This window comes from Branchiostoma lanceolatum, chromosome 4, assembly GCF_035083965.1.
Source record: "Branchiostoma lanceolatum isolate klBraLanc5 chromosome 4, klBraLanc5.hap2, whole genome shotgun sequence".
Taxonomy (NCBI): Eukaryota; Metazoa; Chordata; class Leptocardii; order Amphioxiformes; family Branchiostomatidae; genus Branchiostoma; species Branchiostoma lanceolatum.
Genome location: NC_089725.1, coordinates 28834442 through 28851749, shown reverse-complemented (window position 1 = coordinate 28851749; position 17308 = coordinate 28834442). Strand labels below are relative to the sequence as shown.

General features: G+C 42.9%; 1 protein-coding gene across 2 annotated transcripts in view; it reads left to right on the top strand.

Annotated features, from left to right (window-relative positions):
- Nucleotides 1-17308, top strand: part of LOC136433888 (inactive tyrosine-protein kinase 7-like) — a 38162-nt gene that overhangs the window by 15828 nt on the left and 5026 nt on the right. Inside the window, exons 4-16 of one of the 2 annotated variants that reach the window (XM_066426474.1) lie at nucleotides 1747-1886; nucleotides 2438-2594; nucleotides 5748-5898; nucleotides 6432-6568; nucleotides 10298-10453; nucleotides 11140-11250; nucleotides 11603-11742; nucleotides 12278-12413; nucleotides 12854-13123; nucleotides 13797-13921; nucleotides 14675-14840; nucleotides 15338-15573; nucleotides 16904-17015. In XM_066426474.1, the coding sequence (XP_066282571.1) occupies nucleotides 1747-1886; nucleotides 2438-2594; nucleotides 5748-5898; nucleotides 6432-6568; nucleotides 10298-10453; nucleotides 11140-11250; nucleotides 11603-11742; nucleotides 12278-12413; nucleotides 12854-13123; nucleotides 13797-13921; nucleotides 14675-14840; nucleotides 15338-15573; nucleotides 16904-17015 (2037 nt within the window). Of the gene's footprint in view, nucleotides 1-1746; nucleotides 1887-2437; nucleotides 2595-5747; nucleotides 5899-6431; nucleotides 6569-10297; nucleotides 10454-11139; nucleotides 11251-11602; nucleotides 11743-12277; nucleotides 12414-12853; nucleotides 13124-13796; nucleotides 13931-14674; nucleotides 14841-15337; nucleotides 15574-16903; nucleotides 17016-17308 lie in introns of both variants that reach the window. The other variant, XM_066426473.1, reaches the window with a different exon arrangement.

The following is a 17308-nucleotide window of genomic DNA, read 5'->3' as shown; positions in this document are numbered from 1 at the left end:
TTACAGTATACTGTATGCAGGAGACTGACCATCACCCCTACAGGTTTCTGAGTTGTAACAGGTGCAACTGACCACTGTGGGGAAGTGGATACTTTAATTGTGTAGAGGTATCATGCAGGGTTTGAAATACAACCTGCATATGCAATTTAGCACAGGTAAATTTGGAACTGTGCAGGTGTTTTGTGATGTCTACCTGCACCTGACCTGCACCTGCGAAAGAAATATTCGTCATCGTCATCTTCGCCGCTTTTCAGTTCTTCCACTGAGTCGGGCCGACATTGTTTTCCACCTTACTCTGTTTGCTACTGCCCGCTGCACCCCCTCCGTGTTGTAGCCAGCTCATAGAAAATATTATAGGCACAGTGAAAAAGACGAGCACCAAGGGAGGCAGAAATATTGCACATATTTCATGTGGTATTGCTACTAAGCAGAACGCAGTGGGAGGGGGTTGGTTCCCTTGTTTGATTGTGTTGGCCTTTCAACTGCATTTGCATGTCTGCCTGTAGCTGTAGCCTCAGGAATTTGAGTTCTTAAAGTGTAGTCTGACTCTGAGGGACTTGACGCTTAAAAGTAAACCTGATAGCCTTAGAGGCCCTTGTCACCGCCAGGAGTCATAAAACCTTGTGTAAAGGAGACTTACACGATATCAAAGCCAGTGCTGGGAAAAAACATCATATGGGTAGGACTTTTGCAGAATGTTTGACAGAACACAGTACTAAATATTTTGTATATTTATTTTATTCATACATATTTATTTTTATACATAACTGCAGTTTCTCCTTAGGTTAACTGGTAAGACAGTGTAAACAGCTTACAGCCTAGATGCAAATCTTTTCTATAGTTTTCAAAAAAGCTTTTCTGAACAAGGGTGGAGGATAGGGGGTAGGGTGCTTAAAGCAGACTGCTGGATAGAAAAACTGACTACAGTACTGCGATACTGGTCCATTGTCGTCCTTTGTCACATGCTTACAATAGTTGGAGCGAAGGCTTCTGTCCCTATGATGTATCCTGGTGCCCTACAAGTCCCAGGAATCTTGTACTTCTGCTTCCCAACAAACATGCAGGCGTCAGTAATAACCTGGCGACTATTGTTGTGGCCTGCTCACCCATGTACAGGGTCAGTCGGGGTCAGCGCACAGGTAGGCTCCAGGTTCCAGGTGAAAGTAATGCTGATGGGGCCCTAACGAGCCCCTCAGGTGTTAACAATGGACACACCTACTGGGGCCACACCAGAGTAATGCCTTGGTTTTCAGACCTTTAAAGTAAGAAAATATATGAAGAAGTGAGCATGCAAACAGAGGCCTGGGTGGAAAAACTACAGATATTCATTGCCCAAAAGTATTATATTTATGTGTACAAAGGCACAGACTTCCCCCATGGACTGTATTTCCATGTCAATTTTTCAGTTGTCAATCATAATTCCTAAAAGAGCAAAAGGTTTAGAAAAACAAACCAATTGAATTTGTGCAGCCCTGAGTTGCCAAATTAGGAAGGAAGGCATAATGTCTTGTCTCAGGGGAAGGGCTCGGGACCCTTTCCTGTAAAAAAATACACAGCTAGAAAAAGTAACAGCTAGGAAACTTGCTGCCCTATGTGCCACTATAAGTGCCCTATGTCCACACATAAGTGCCCTATGTGCCACTATACTACAAGGGTCTGAATGAATGTCGTCTCAGTCTGAGGTTGGCTACTTACAGTGTTGTACTTCCTTACTCAGTTACTAAATTTCCGTGTTGTTTCCTGCAGGGTTGGACGACACTGGCAGAGTCCGTCTGGAGAACCCGAGTGCCGAGAACCTCCTGCAGGCCGGCATCCCGATCACACTGCGCTGTCGCATCATGGGCAGCCCCACCCCGACCTACGCCTGGTTCCGGAACGGCGAAGAGGTGTGTAGGGAGCTGTGATTTGATGTTACTGTAAATGCAGAAATGTTTGCGGTGGTTTTATGTTTGCTTTTTTAGCGGAGAACTCTTAACTGCGAAATTAAAACCACAGGGAAAAGCCGTTCCATTGTGTGATTGTAGCGTTGCTATTGTTTCAAAAGCGAACTCAAAGCCACTGTGAACACTCCATTTTCTCCCTACCGCGAAACTAAATCCCCGCAAACATTTCTGCATTTATACTTCAAGATACTGCTGAATGTTAGAACCATGTTTAGGAGATGACAGACAGTGGCAAAGGCGACATTCACATCATGACACAGACAAAGGAAAACACGACTGCACTCTCAGCATCCTAAAACTCAACTCCGTGTTATGTCAAACGTCCAGTCGCGTTCTGCGAACGAACGTCGAACAGTCAATCAGGCTTCCGAGTATGCCCGTCAGACGACCATTATCTAAGAAGTGAGGTTCCACCAATATGTTCTAAGAATTATACCCAATGGCTATCCTTTACAAAATGCGATAACACTAGTAACGTGTATCATCTCTCACAGGTGGACACGGACGTTGATGCCCGCTTCACCTCGGCCAGGGACGGGCGGCTCACCATCGACAACATCAGCCCGGACGACAACGGGGTTTACTCCTGTCGGGCGGAGAACAGGGCGGGGCAGGCCGTCAGCAATGAGGGATTCAACCTGGAACTTCTGGGTAAGTAAAAAAATGTAGATCAAAAGCCTTTTTTGGCCTCTTGAAATGATAAAGATGAATAAAGATAAACTCTCATCAATATATTTGAACAGCAAAGTTGCAAGTTAACGATATTTTTTCTGCAATATTTAAATTAGAATCTTTGGTAGCATGTTGCAGGCAAGCTAGGGTGAAGGTTATCAGTAGAATGATTTGTTGCTGACTCATTAGCAATAGTGTTAATCTTGAAATGTTCCCGAGGTTTTATTTTTCGCTGTTTTCATAGTTATCTCTCCACCACAAATTCATCATGATACAGTACCATGGATACTATATGTGTTTCCATTGTATTGATAAACTACAGGATTGTTTCAGCCAAAAACCTAATACAGTGAAAAGTCTTTTCCCTTCTACCACGAAATCAAATCCCCGAAAAATAAATGAACTTACCGTATCTGAATTCTGCTACAACAGTACAACCAGTAGGGAGAAGGTCAATGAACCCTTGCCACTAATCCCTGGTAGACACCCTCCCATTAGTAGTTAATGACCTGTCCCTCCGCCACCTGTGACCCATCCAGCCCTCCCCAGTCTGGTCCCCATCACAGTACTCCAAACACAACATCCTTCCCTTCGCATGGAACGTTTGATTCCGCCGTCACCAGCATTCCCGCCTCCCAACATGCATTTCCGCATCTTCGGATATCTAAGGGACCCCTTCAATATCTGGAGATTTGTTCAAGTATTCTATATATTTCTGTATTGTTGGATATGGGATATGTGCCTGATGCAAGCAAATAGATTAATAAAAGATGAAAATATATTTTTTGTCCAAATGTCAACATTGCCACAAAACCTCTGCGAAGCGTGCCCAAGTTGCATCTATATATTTCCTTTACTTTCAGTTCCTAATCGCTTCTCAAAATGCAGCAAATTGTGTCACAAAGAGTGAGAAATTCCAACATTTTCCGAGGTAGCATGCTCTCGGAGGCCCTTCATTTCTTTGCTTGCCACATTTCTTTGCTGGCTCACCACCCCACCCCCCTTCTTCGCAACGAATGCAAATCCAGTCTGGCGACAAAGCTGGCCATCAGGTTCAGCCTATGACTGTTGGTGACCCTGGCGTTGAGCTTCCTGTGAGGTTTACATGTTTCCTCCCCATGACTGGAATTCCCGGTCAGTAAAAACACTGATAAGGTGTCATCTGGCAGTGTTACCCTCATACCATCACAGGGCTCAAAATAATTTCATTTTCTGGATACTTTCGCCACCAGTTAATAACACTGAGAACTGGTCAGAAACCATTGCAGTTGCATGTCTTTTTCCTCGATGATAAAAGTCAATATAGCAAACAAAACTCAACATACGCCTATAGACTCGGTACATGAACTGGTATAGATTTTAGCGCATGTATATACCTTTTGAACAATTTTACCTGCACTAACCTGTATGTGGACCACACAGGGGACCGATAAAGTCTGGTTTTAGTAGACATGTGGTCATTATAGACAGGATTCTTAAAACTTGTGTCAATGTGAAACATTATTTAAGGGACCACCAGAAACTACATGGTCACATTGGCCAGGTGGTCTTTATGTAGAGGTGGTCACTAGTACAGGTTTGACTGAGTATGTATATTAAAGGCCAGGTGGTCTTTATGTACAGGTGGTCACCTGTACAGGTTTAACTTTCGAGGCCTGTGTAGTGTCATCTGGCAATGTTCCCCTCATGATCACATACCTGAGGTGAGGCAGGCCTGGCAGATGTGTACCCTAAGAGCCCAGAAAGGGATTTATCAAATATCGCTATCTGCTTTTCAAGAGGCCCACTTGGCCCTATCATCATATATAAGTGAGTAAACAACGCAATGATCCACAATAAGTAAACTGCTGATAACCCAATTTCTATTGGGCTGAACAATATAAAGAAAGAAAAATAAGTACTGTATCAGTATATGTCTTGAAATGTTTTCGGTGGTTTTATTTTCACGGTGACTTCTCCACTGCAAATTCACAACACCCTGAAAATATGTTTCCAACATTTCACAACTGTACAGCTGAATTATTTCAATCCAAACTTAATACACCACGAAAACCTATCCCCTTCTAGCGCATAATCAAGTCCCAGCAAAAATGAATGAATTTACTGTGATATGATGACTGTCTTCAGGACCCACCCCAACCCTGTCTTGGGAGGGAAATTTGCTCCTCGGGATGGAAAAACATTTTTCAAAATGTGTTTTTGTAAGCTTAAAATGACAAGAGCTCCCAAACGACGATGGGACAGAAATATTTTAAAGCTGGAGACTGCCCTGCTTACTCTGGTATCTGACCCACTCACATCTGACCTAAGTCAAAGGTGACAGGAAGCTTTCTGTCTGACTATTTGTGATACAAATTCCGCCCTGGTGTTGGTTATCTCTGGTACAATTATCGCCCTGGTATTCCACTAACATTACATGCATTTTCAATTACAGAAATAGAAAAGAGGCCGTAGTTTGAAACCAGACTATCAAAACTTGCTTGGCATTCAGAGAATTAAATTGACCTTCCTAAGGTCTTGGGATGGTTAGGTTCTAATCAGTATTTTAACCAGACCACACTACTTACGGTATTACATTACATGCATTTTCAATGAGAAAATGGGCTATGGTTTGAAACTATACTATCAAATCAGTGTACAGCCATACTTTGATTATCATTATTTGTACTACAGATTTTGCCCTGTTCTGCTGTAATCAAGAAAAGGGGCTGCAGTTTGTACCTGGACTACCAGACTTGTTTGGCATGCAGAGAACTGAATTACTCTCCTTAGAGTCCTGGGATAGTTGGATATTTTAATCCTATCTGTATCTTCTGGATATTCTAATCTATCCTATATGAATGTCCCTGTGGCTCAACTTTTAGCAACCACACTGTTGGTAATTTGGAGACTAGTTCAAACCCTGGGGTCAAGTTGGGGCTGCACCATCTTTCAGAAGGGACGTAAAATGGGGGTCCTATGCTTCAACACCTTAAAGAGGAAGGGCTAGGAACACCTCCCTGTAAAATTATACCCTGCTAGTGCTACTGAAACAGCGAGGAAACTCGCTGCCCTGTGTGCAACTAGGTACTACAGGGGTCTGAACGAACGATCGAATATACACATCTCTAACCTGTGAATTGTGCCCGTTAGACGAGAGCATTCCTCGGCTGGTGGTGGGCCCCCAGGACGTGGTGGTGAACAAGAACGACGACGCGCGGCTGGACTGCGTGTTCACCGCCGACCCGCCCCCCACCATACAGTGGTACTTCAACAACGAGGGACCTCTCACCAACCAGTCCAGGTAAGGACTCAAGAGTTCAACTTGTTGGTTCTCGGATTTGGAAGAACAATTACGCTAAACTGGAAGGACAACACGAAGGGGGGGAGGGTGCACCATGGTACACACAAGGAATGTAGTCAGATTCAAGTTTTCCTTCCACACCTCTGTTTTCATGCTGTTCTCTACCTAATGTTAAAAGCTCCAAAACCGAAGAAAGAAATTGATTTACTAGCCTGATGAAACTAATTAAGCAGTGGCCCTGCCTCTGGAGCAAGATGTTGTGAGTTTGAGTCTCAGCCATTTTTGCTCACCTGACATGCATGCTACAAGATAGGATCGCAATCCTTAGGACGGGCTGTTTAACCATGGTCCACTATTCATTGTACTTGTTGACAGGAGATGGGGGTATTTTCCTGTTACACCAACCCTTAGAATACTGTGCATAATGTCTGTCTTCTCTGTCGCTACCAGTGGCAGATTAGCTCTTCAGTGAGCTAAGCTAGGTTGAGATCTTTTTCAGTGTTCATGTAAATTGCACCCCTCTCTGTCCCTAGGATCTACCAGGGCTGGAACGGGTCCCTCATCATCCGCCGCGTGAAGAAGAAGGACGAGGGTCAGTACGACTGCGTGGCGACCGGGAGTAACGGCAGGGGCACGCCTGTGGTGGCACAGGCAACCATCAGTCTAGCTTGTAAGTACCTTAGACCGGCAACCATCAGTCTAGCTTGTAAGTACCTTAGACCAGAGTAACGGCAACCATCAGTCTAGCTTGTAAGTACCACAACTTAGACCGTAGATCCTCCTGCAACTAATGTTGCATCGGTCATCCCTCTCAGTCAGACGCTTTTCCGGGTCTCTGCACCAGAAGTATGGCACGGTGATACCATAGTACACCACAATAAGTGACAGCATCAGTGAAGACCACCGCTATCTCAATCTTTTAAGCGCTAACCCACAAGACAGAAGTAGATGGTGATTAGCCATTCAACCTTGGCATTTGAATTACAAGCACCTGTACGCCAGAAAATGGTGTCCACTAGCGGTTTAGTTTGCTTAGGTACGGGTACACCTGATGTTCAGGTCCGGACCTGTAACCAAACAATTTTACAGGTACAGGTATAGGGTTTAGGTACACAGCCCTATTCCAGACAGTGAGGTGTATTGTATGTACTCACATTCCTGTTGACTCAGCCCTGTAACTTGAGTTTACTCCAGTGTTTGTTGCAACAACATTTCATGAAAAGATTCTGTTGACAGTACTAGTTAGTGATACATTTCATTGACAGGAGGGAGTTGTACATTAAATGGGAAGGTCCAGTTGAAGGTGGCCTGCACGAGTGTCTCAAATAATTCTTAATGCTAAATTCAGGAAGGCATGTATTTTATGCGTCAGAATAAATTTCAACTATCCACTATAAAAAGCTTATTTTTAGAGACTCAAAAAGCCAGGTTATAGTACTATATCTATATAGACGGTATAGCCGCCCTTCGGCATAACACACCAGCTTCGCAGGTATGCGGCCCTGCAGCAGCTGGTTATAATTACGTTACACTGAACAACCTGTTGCGCCTAGCCTTTGCACATCTAACTGTAAGCATTGTTTAAAGCTATCTAGTGAGGATGCTCCTACAGTACTTGGTGGCAACTCTAGGACAGTTCTAAGGGAAAACGTTTTGAACACCTCAACTGTCCCTTGTGTTGATCAGTGCTGAAATTGCTATACAGCCGACCATGTGTGTTCTATTAGACTAGTGCAGTGATCTGAAGCATGAAATTTCTGTAGCTACTGTTCTGCTACAGTTGCCTCACATGGGGATCACTTTCAATCACAGCCAGCACTGTGGGACTTATCAATTACTGTAAATGCAGAAATGTTAGTGGTGGTTTTATGTTGAGTTTTTTGCAGTGAACTCTTCGGCGCAAACTTAAAACCACCGCAAAATTTTTGCTGCCAATGAATGTAGCACTACTAGTGTTTCAAACGCAAACTTCAAAGTACTGCAAACACTCCATTTTCTCCCTACCGCAAAAGAAAAACCACACAAACTTAACTGCATTTACAGTGCGCCTGGACAGAAACAGGAAGTACTACACTGGGGAACTTACACCAGGATCTAGGAATGTCATTGAGATTCATGTTTGCATTCAATGTTTGCAAGCCGATCATTGCAGGTTACCTGGCAGCGTTGGCAGCAATGTTCAACATGCAAGATTGACCAGGCCTCGAAATTCATTTTTGGGGATACATGCACTGAAAAATTAGGTGCACAGGAAAGTTTGGGATGCGCAACATAGAATTTCATGTAATAAATCAAAATTACAAACCTGACTGCCCTATTCAGAACTAGCCTGAATTCAATCAAGCCTCCTGTGACCACTCCCCGCCCTGTAACCCTGTAATCCCCGGACAGCTGGAGTTTGTGTTATACAGACTAATTCAGAACTGGAAGCTGAGATTCTATTGCTAGTTGACTTCCAAAATTTCAAACATTTGATACAAGCAAGGTTGTATTGGGGTTTTTTTTTACACTTGAAATTTGAATATCATAGTTATTCTGTATGCTAGTATTTATTTCTATTTATTTGTTCGGCTGCATACAATGTACAGCAGCCAAGGCTGCCCGTATATGCTATATATGCTAGTAGTGAAAGGTTACTTTTAGGGCAGGCAACCCTACGCCTATATCCAGGTGTGCCGAAATTATGTGCACAGATTCAATTTTGGGTCGCACAGAAGTGCACATACACCCAGTATTTCCTGAATGCTCAACATGCAAGAGCAAGACTGACTAATCTGTGTGTTCTGCTTGGATAAACATGCTGGCAGAATGGGGCTAGTCTCCCCTATAGGTTAAATTGGTGTCAAGGACCCTTTAGATAATCCCAGGTAGATGATATGAAGGTAGGGAGCCTCTAGAGGCCCATTCTGACAGGGCTTTACTGGAAATATGAAGTCCCTCTGTTTAGACAGTTGTACCAGTGTTTGTTTTGTCTACACAAGCTAGCAGTGAAGCATGACAGCCTGGGTTTCAACCAGCTCAACTGCTTGACCAAATGAATGTAAAAGGATCGTTATGAAAATGTTCTTTCTTTATCTTTATTTCAATTAATCAGTATTACAGACAAGCATGTGAGATGGCTTGCCTGAATGGCTCTGATTTTACAAGACTTTTAACAGGTGTGCACAGAACAAAGGACATTGCACCTATTTTTACAGCAAGTTCTAAAAGGGGACACGGTAGTTTGATGTCGGTGAGTGTTTGGGGCCTATCTTTGAGAATACTGTAAATCTTGAAACATTTGCGGTGGTTTTATTTTCTCAGTGACCTGTCCACCTCAAATTCAAGACACTGCAAATATATTTTTCCTATGTATCACTGCTGTACTACAGAATTCTTTCAGCTGCAATCTTAAAACACTTCGAAAAAACTCCTTTTCCCCTCTACAGCAAAAGTAAGTCCCCCCAAAATAATTGAATTTACAGTAGATATGTTCTTCCCCAGGTAGTAGTTACATATAGACATGTTTTGATAGTCAGTGGGGGATAGTTTGATGTTTGATAGTCAGTGGGGGATAGATTAATACATCAAAGGGTGAAATCTTTCCAAATTAGCGGACAGGAATGGAGTTTTAATGGCTCCAGGAGACAGTCTTCCCTAGCAACGTGACTCATGTCTGGTGCCACATTACACATGTCTGAACAGGTTCATAATCCACAGCTTAGCTGTTACTGGTGTCATGGATGGTTCAATGCTTTCATATACTGTAAATGCAGAAATGTTCGCAGTGGTTTTATGTTCGCAGTTTTTGCGTCGACCTTTTCACAGTGAAGTTTAAGACACCGCAAACATTTTTGTCCAATACTGTGTGACTATAGCGCTGTCGCGAACTTAAAACCACCGCGAACACTCCATTTTTGCCTAAGCGTGAAATAAAATCCTTCCACTTTTTTTTTTCAACCTTTATTTAACCTTGAAAGTATGCAAATCATACACTCATACTTTTGTCTACTTTGCTTGTTGGGATAGACAAAAATTTAACCCATCTGTTCGTGAAAAGAATCTGAATGTTATATAATAGAGATGAAATTAATGAAAATGTATATTTGTGAGCTTAAAATGACAGATTTAAGAAAATTAACAATTCAAAGTTGGAGACAGCCCTGGTCAAACCTGCCCAAGAAGACCACTCAGGACCAATATGATCTGGTCTAAGTATCTAAGGGACCCAAAAAAAAAGTGGTAACAATGGCCAGGTTCAAAAAAGGCAAATGAAACAGAAAGAAAGAGAGAGAGAGAGAGAGAGAGAGGGAGGGAAAGAGAGAGAGAAGAAAAGAGACAATGAACTACCTATCTTATCTCTTCAACGTGTCAAGTCTGCATTCAGTAACAATTCACTTCTTTCCTTTCTTTCTATCAGTCCTTGGACACCTGAACTCCCTGGATCCGTACATGGTGCCTGCGGGAGACAACCTGATCGCTCGCTGTGCCCCGCCAAACGGTCTGCCGGAGCCGGTCATCACGTGGGAGCGGGACGGCGTACCTGTACCCAGCAGCGGGAGGATCTACACTACAGGTCAGATGACTGGATAGATGCTAAATACTGTAAATGCAGAAATGTTTGCGGTGGTTTAATGTTCACGGTTTTCGCAGTGAGCTAATCGTCGCGAACTTAAAACCACTGCAAAATTTTTTGCCCTCCTACCCCCTTGTCTACTATTGTCTCATACGCGAACTTAAAACCACGGCGACCACTCAATGTTCTCCCTTCCGCAGAGTTAAAACCACACGAATTTAAATGCATTTACATTAGATTGATTAACACTAGAATTTTCAATTATCACTATGTGTCATCATCATATTACATACATTTAAAGTGTTGGAGCACAAAAAAGTTTGACCTCCAATATAACTTGTTACACATACTATCTATCAGGTCCTCTTCATAAAGGCATATTTCAGTTTCAATAAATATCTTGTGAGGTAGAGTTGACCTACTCTCCTTTGGCATCAGAAGTCCACAGGAAAGGTTTTGATATTGACTACAAGTGTTGAGTGGTAGAAAGATGAGAACAATTATGTTGAATGAATAGATCAGTAAAGTGAAACGTAATTGAAGATAAGAAAACAATAGTCTAAAGTTAGAGACCTAATAAGTTAGCATGTGTATCCAGAATGTTGTGATGTAGGAAATCTGCTTATCATACAAAATTATACAGAATGCTGAATGTTGAAGTACGATTGTTGACCCTTGCCCCCCAGGTGAGCAGCTGATCATCAACAGGACGCAGGTGTCCGACATGGGCAACTTCACCTGTGTGGCCTCCAACACGGCCGGCGAGGAGAGGCAGAACATGATGGTGGTCGTCGCAAGTAAGTCAACTCTTCGCTCTTACGTTCTGTAATCAACAAAATGTGCAAAGAAGAGATTTCTTGCAAGCATTTTTAACCTATGGCTTTGGACAATTTTCATTTGAATTTGTCAAATTGTACCAATATATCTTTATGATTAATGGCAAATAAAGAAATTAGGGTCGATAGGTTTAATCTATAGATTTTGAAGTACATGTACAGGGAGATTTGTTTTTCAGATGTCAGATTGATTAATGTCCCTTGCCTATGGTGTGTCCGGTAACCGAAAATCCTGTAAAGAGATAAGTGGAAAATTTTGCAAAGCTAAGATCTTTCTTTCTCTTCTCCAATGCAAATTTTTGTTGTTCCTCAGCCGCTCCTGAGTGGATACAGAGACCAGAAGACACCGATGTAGACGAGGACGGCCACGCCTACCTCCACTGCCACACCCGAGCCACGCCCGACCCCACCGTGTCATGGCACAGGACGTCTCTCAGAATAGACCCCAGAAAGGTACGGTATTACAGTAAATCTTGTGGTATAAGTTAGTGTATCTGTATCTATTTAGCTAAAATGTTGTTTCTGTACAGTAGCAATGTAAAGAACTGGACATCTCTGATCATGTTACCAAAGAATACATGTAGGTTGTATGAACATACATGTAGATGTGTGTTCCATACCAATACATGTAGATGTGTTGGCTCAGGAGTGTTTTGCACATTGTTTTTAGTACGTGCTTGAAAAGGTAGCTATTGTGCTGCTATGTCAATCTGGGTTCAAGTTTAAGACAGTTTTAACATGTACAACTTTAGTGTTCAAATTTAAGACCTGTGTTTGCTTGTTTGACAGGACAACAGATACCAGGTGTTCAGTAACGGCTCTCATAGTGTATGGGAAGCAGAAAGGTGTTAGCATTTATGCATATTGTTTTAAGTTTGTGCTTACTGTTTCAGCAACCTGTATCCATGTTTGAGACCGTATGAACATGTACAACTGTAGTGTGAAAACTGAAGACCTAATATGACTTGTTTGTTTGGTTGACTGACAGGACAACAGATACGAGGTGTTCAGTAACGGCACGCTGCACATCAGCCCCCTGCGTGTGCTGGATGAAGGAGACTACTTCTGCGCCTCTCAGACTCTTGCCGGCAGCATCGAGGGACAGCTCTTCCTCAATGTCATAGGTCAGCAGTGACTGTAATTCTTGTTTCTTTTACTGTAACTTTATGTTCACTGTTTTCACTGTCACCTCTGTATTGTGAACTTATCATCACTGTGAAATAGCTGTTTATTTATGATTCCGCCACACATCCTTTTTGTAAAGTTCAGTGAAAATGTCCATTTTCCTTACACCGTGAAAGTTTGCTACCATGAAAATTAAGTGAATGATGTATGTTTGATTATGTTCAACAATATATTGTAAATCTACACGAGTTTATTTCTCAAAAAACAGCAACATGTATGTTTGTGGAAAGGGTTGTAGTCCTTAGGACTGGACTTGACTATAAATCATCAAAACATAAGTTTAAGTAGATTTGCACTTTAAAGAAAGCTGCTGTATTATCTTGCATTGCTGTTGATTTTGGTCAACACCACATTCATGACTGTCTCTGGTTGTTTACAGAAAAGTTGAAGTTCTCCCCTTCGCCCGTCCCGCGCACCCTGGAGCTGGGAGACACCGTGGCCATCCGCTGTAACGCCAAGGGGGAGTACCCGCCGGCCATCCAGTGGCTGAAGCACAACGTGGAGTCCTCCGCCTGGCCCGCCTACGTGCAGGAGGCCAACGGGACGCTGCAGATCAATGGGGTACAGAAGGAGGATGCGGGGATGTACACGTGTATCGCCTCCAGTCAGCAGGGCCTGATCAACGCCACCATCAAGCTGACAGTGTTTGGTAAGAACTGTCTTGGATGAACTAGAAGAGGAGTGAAAATACTCAGGGCCCTAGCACAATAAAGAAAGTGGCCGTTTTCTGCCAATTTTGTACACATGTATCGCCTCCAGTCAGCAGGGGCTGATCAACGCCACCATCAAGCTGAAGGTGTTCGGTAAGAATGGCCTGGGATAGACTAGAAGAGGAAAATACTCAGGGCCCTGCCGATAAACCTTAAGCACACTAAAGAATGTAGCCGTTTTCTACGAATTTTCCATTGGTTACAGGGTTAGGCAGCATCAAGCTGACAGTGTTTGGTAAGAATGGCCCGGGATGAACTAACCTCCATTAACATTCATGCATCGGGTTACATATACCCACCACTTTGAAAAAACAGTGTGCTTGAGAGATCTCTAGTGCATCACCCCCCAGGCATGTACAGATATGCAGTATATTATACTGGGGGACGTTGCATTGAAGATCACTTTAGATGCCTATTTTCAGGGTGACCCGGCAGAATTGTGTTCGTAGATGTTGGAAGAGAAGTGAAAATTATAGTCAGATTATGGAAAACAGACAAGTATTTGACTTTAGACAAGTAACTTTTTTTGGGGGGGGGTGGACAAATTGGTATGGCTGTCTTACATGTTCCTTTTGCAGCAAATGCTTATTCCCATGTTCTTCTGTCCCACAGTGAAGCCACATTTCACGGTGACCCCGAATGACACCACAGTCGGGGAGGGTTCCCAGGTCCTACTGCACTGTCAGGCTGAGGGGGACCCAGAACCCATCATCACATGGACAGGCACCAACAGCAAGGTTCAAAATGTAAGCACAATTTCGTAACCAGGGCTCAAAATTCATTTTTGGAAATAGGTACGCTGGTGCACCCATCCAAAAAAATTAGGTGCACAGAAAAAAATTTGGGTGCACCAGTCCACATAGAATATGAATAAAGTTGAATGTCAGCAAATTGATAATTACAAAGTTTAATGGCCATATATAACTGCCCTCATTATAAGGATGAAAGAAACAGGCTTTTCGAAACAACCAAAAAAATATTCCCGAGCTTTCACCATCTAGAAGACCTTAAAAAAAACTACATTTCTACTAAAATCACAAAACCCGCTAATCATTAAAAACGTTGGACTTTTCATCAGCCACTGCCTCCAAAGAAGAAGTCAAACCCCCCAGTAATGGTGTATGTAGAAACATTAGTTAGATGCATAGAATAGACACTTGTTACCATTGTTACCCTTTCTACTGTTTGTACCCTTGCAATTAGCCTACGGGCATGAATTTGCAAAAGAAAGTTATCATTATATTCCACATTGTCTGCTGTTAAATTAGGTATACACAGAGAAAATCTATGAGGAAGAGGGAACGTGGTTCTGGGTGCTCCACAAGAGATCTCTCAAACACACTGATTTTCTAAGCAGTGGATATATGTAACCTTGCGGATGAATATTAATGGCGATTGTTTTGCAATTATTGAATTAATGTAGTTTAAGCCTGCTTGATCCTAAGTAAGCACACTGAGCATGTATTCCATGTCATTTGCTGTTAAATCAGGTGTACACGGAGAAGAGCTGTGAGGAGGAGGGAACTCGGCACTGTGTGCTGCCCAACGGAACTCTGCGCATCAGCAAGGCGGAGCCGGAGGACCAGGGCAAGTACACCTGCATCGCCGGCAACGTCGGCTGGCTCACCCGCGAGGAGGTCAACGTCGTCATTAGCAGTAAGTTGGGAGATCACTTTGTTCTTGTTCTTGACAGTGCTGCATACCGGTACTGTGTACCAGTACTGTACCGTAAAAATTGATTCATGAAGTACCGGCACTGTACCAATATAAATTTACACCAAGTATGTGCTTATTTTGTGACTGATCTCCTGACCTCATGCAACACTAAAGGTGACTGGACATGGATGTGTAGTACCACACATCTGTACTACACCCACCACACCTAGATGTGAGATACATTAAGTGTAGTAGCATATTTTGTAAAGTCTGAGAACCAACGAATGAAATTGGTGTGGCCTAAATGGAGTTCACAATTTGACAAACTATTTTGCGTTGCTTAGATGGAGCAGTCAGTGGACTGGGCACGGATCCCGCCATGCTGAAGACCATCGGGATCGCCTGCGGGTGCGCGGCAGCCTACATCATCCTGGTGCTGGGCCTGATTTTCTACTTAATCAAGTTCACAACTTGACAAATTATCTCTTGTTGCTCAGATGGGGCGATCAGTGGACTGGGCACGGATCCCGCCATGCTAAAGACCATCGGGATCGCCTGCGGGTGCGCGGCGGCCTACATCATCCTGGTGCTGGGCCTGATGTTCTACTGTCGGCGCCGCAAGCCAAGCGACAAGTACGAGGAGGAGGAGGGGACCAAGGAGGAGGCTGACAAGCTGAACGGGGCGGTGGCCAAGGAGGAGAACGGGATCCACTATGCAGACACCATGCTGAAGGTGGGAGGAAGTGATTTACTTATCTTTAACTATGTGCTAGGGTAGCTGGTACCAAATTTGTATTGGTTTGGGGATAAGCAGCGGTGAGTCATTAGGTTCACTGCATGATAGAGTGGCCAAGGAAGAGAACGGGATCCTCTAGTAGGAGGAGGATGATAAAGATGATGAGGATAATGATGATGGAGATGATCGTCATTTAGTTAGGTGTTTTTGCAATGCCACATGATTCCCCTATGTGTATGGATGTATTAGAAATCAATCATGTAGTCTATATACGGTATCAGAGGAGAACGGAATCCACTACACCGACACCATGCTGAAGGTAGGGGAAGGAGGAGAGATGATTATTAATTAAGATCGCTAACCACTGGACTATGCACGCTACCTAGGAGACGATTATTAATGATGATGATCATAAAAATCATTTTGTCATTCTGAAGTAAAATTGAAGTGTAATTTCCAACACAAAAAACTTAGAGTGTCCATCAGTACTCAAGTCTTTGTCGAGGAATAGGCAATCCACCGGCATGACCTTTGGCATGCTCATTCCATGACAAAGACTGTGGAGTCGGAAATTTTGGTAAGTCCGATTTTTTGTGGCCTGCAGGCCAATTTGATCTTCTCATGAATAGATAAAGGTTCAGACAAAGAAACAAATGTCGCTAATGTATGTAGTTAACTGTGTTTACTAGCATTTTGTTACTTTAGATTCACACAGTGGAATGATGCTGTATGCTCTTATCCCCCTCCTAGAAAATACACATAGCGAGGGTTCAGAGGTACAGCTAGAGCAATGGTTTTGATTTGAAGCTGGTCATTTCATTATCACAGTGAACTGCTTTGCTACAAAACTACAATCCACTACTTTGTATGTTTTCAAACGAACTGAGGGATGTACAGTACAACAAACCTGTATATAATCGACATACTATGTCCTTTTAACGAAACCAGTGGAAGATTAGCTCATCAGTGAGCTCATCAACTGGTTCAAGATCACTTTTACTTAATTTCACCTTCTGCATGAAGTGAGATGTCTGAGAGTTGCATTGAGAACTACACCATTCTGTGCAACTTTGTTTTTCTTACGACTATACTTAATTTGCTATAATGTATGATGTTTTCATAAAAGGCTTTTTTTCTTGCAAAGACTTTTATAAAATGGTAATGGTACATACATGAGAAAGTTCATGAAACACACACCACTACCAGTGGATTACTAGTAACTAGCCCCCAATTGTAGTGACCTGTGTGGCCCAAGGGCTGTAGATACTGAGATGGGCACTGCCCTCAAACATCGAAGGATTTTGATTTACTTTTGTCTTGTTTGTAGACTGACAACGCCATCCCCCTGAACAAGGTGAACAGTAGTTACAACAAGAGGAGGGGAAGCTATGACAAGCTGCAGTTCCCCAGACATGACCTGCAGTCACTCGGACTTCTCGGTGAGTTCTTCAGTTGGTTTAACCCTCTCCCTGCTGCCTAACCCTGTAGGCAACACATATTTGATGCCAAAAAACTACTGCAGCAGGGAAAATGTTAACCTAATATTGCTCCAATCTGTGTTCTTTCAGCAAACTGCTTTTGTGTCTTTTGGTTGGAAGTAATTCTGAAGGAATCAATTTTTTTTTAATAGTTTTTGTACCAAGATATTTTTGTTTCAATGATAAAAACTCCCTGTGCAATATTCCTCAAGTGCATTATTATGTTCATTTTACCCATCTGTGTAAATAATAGT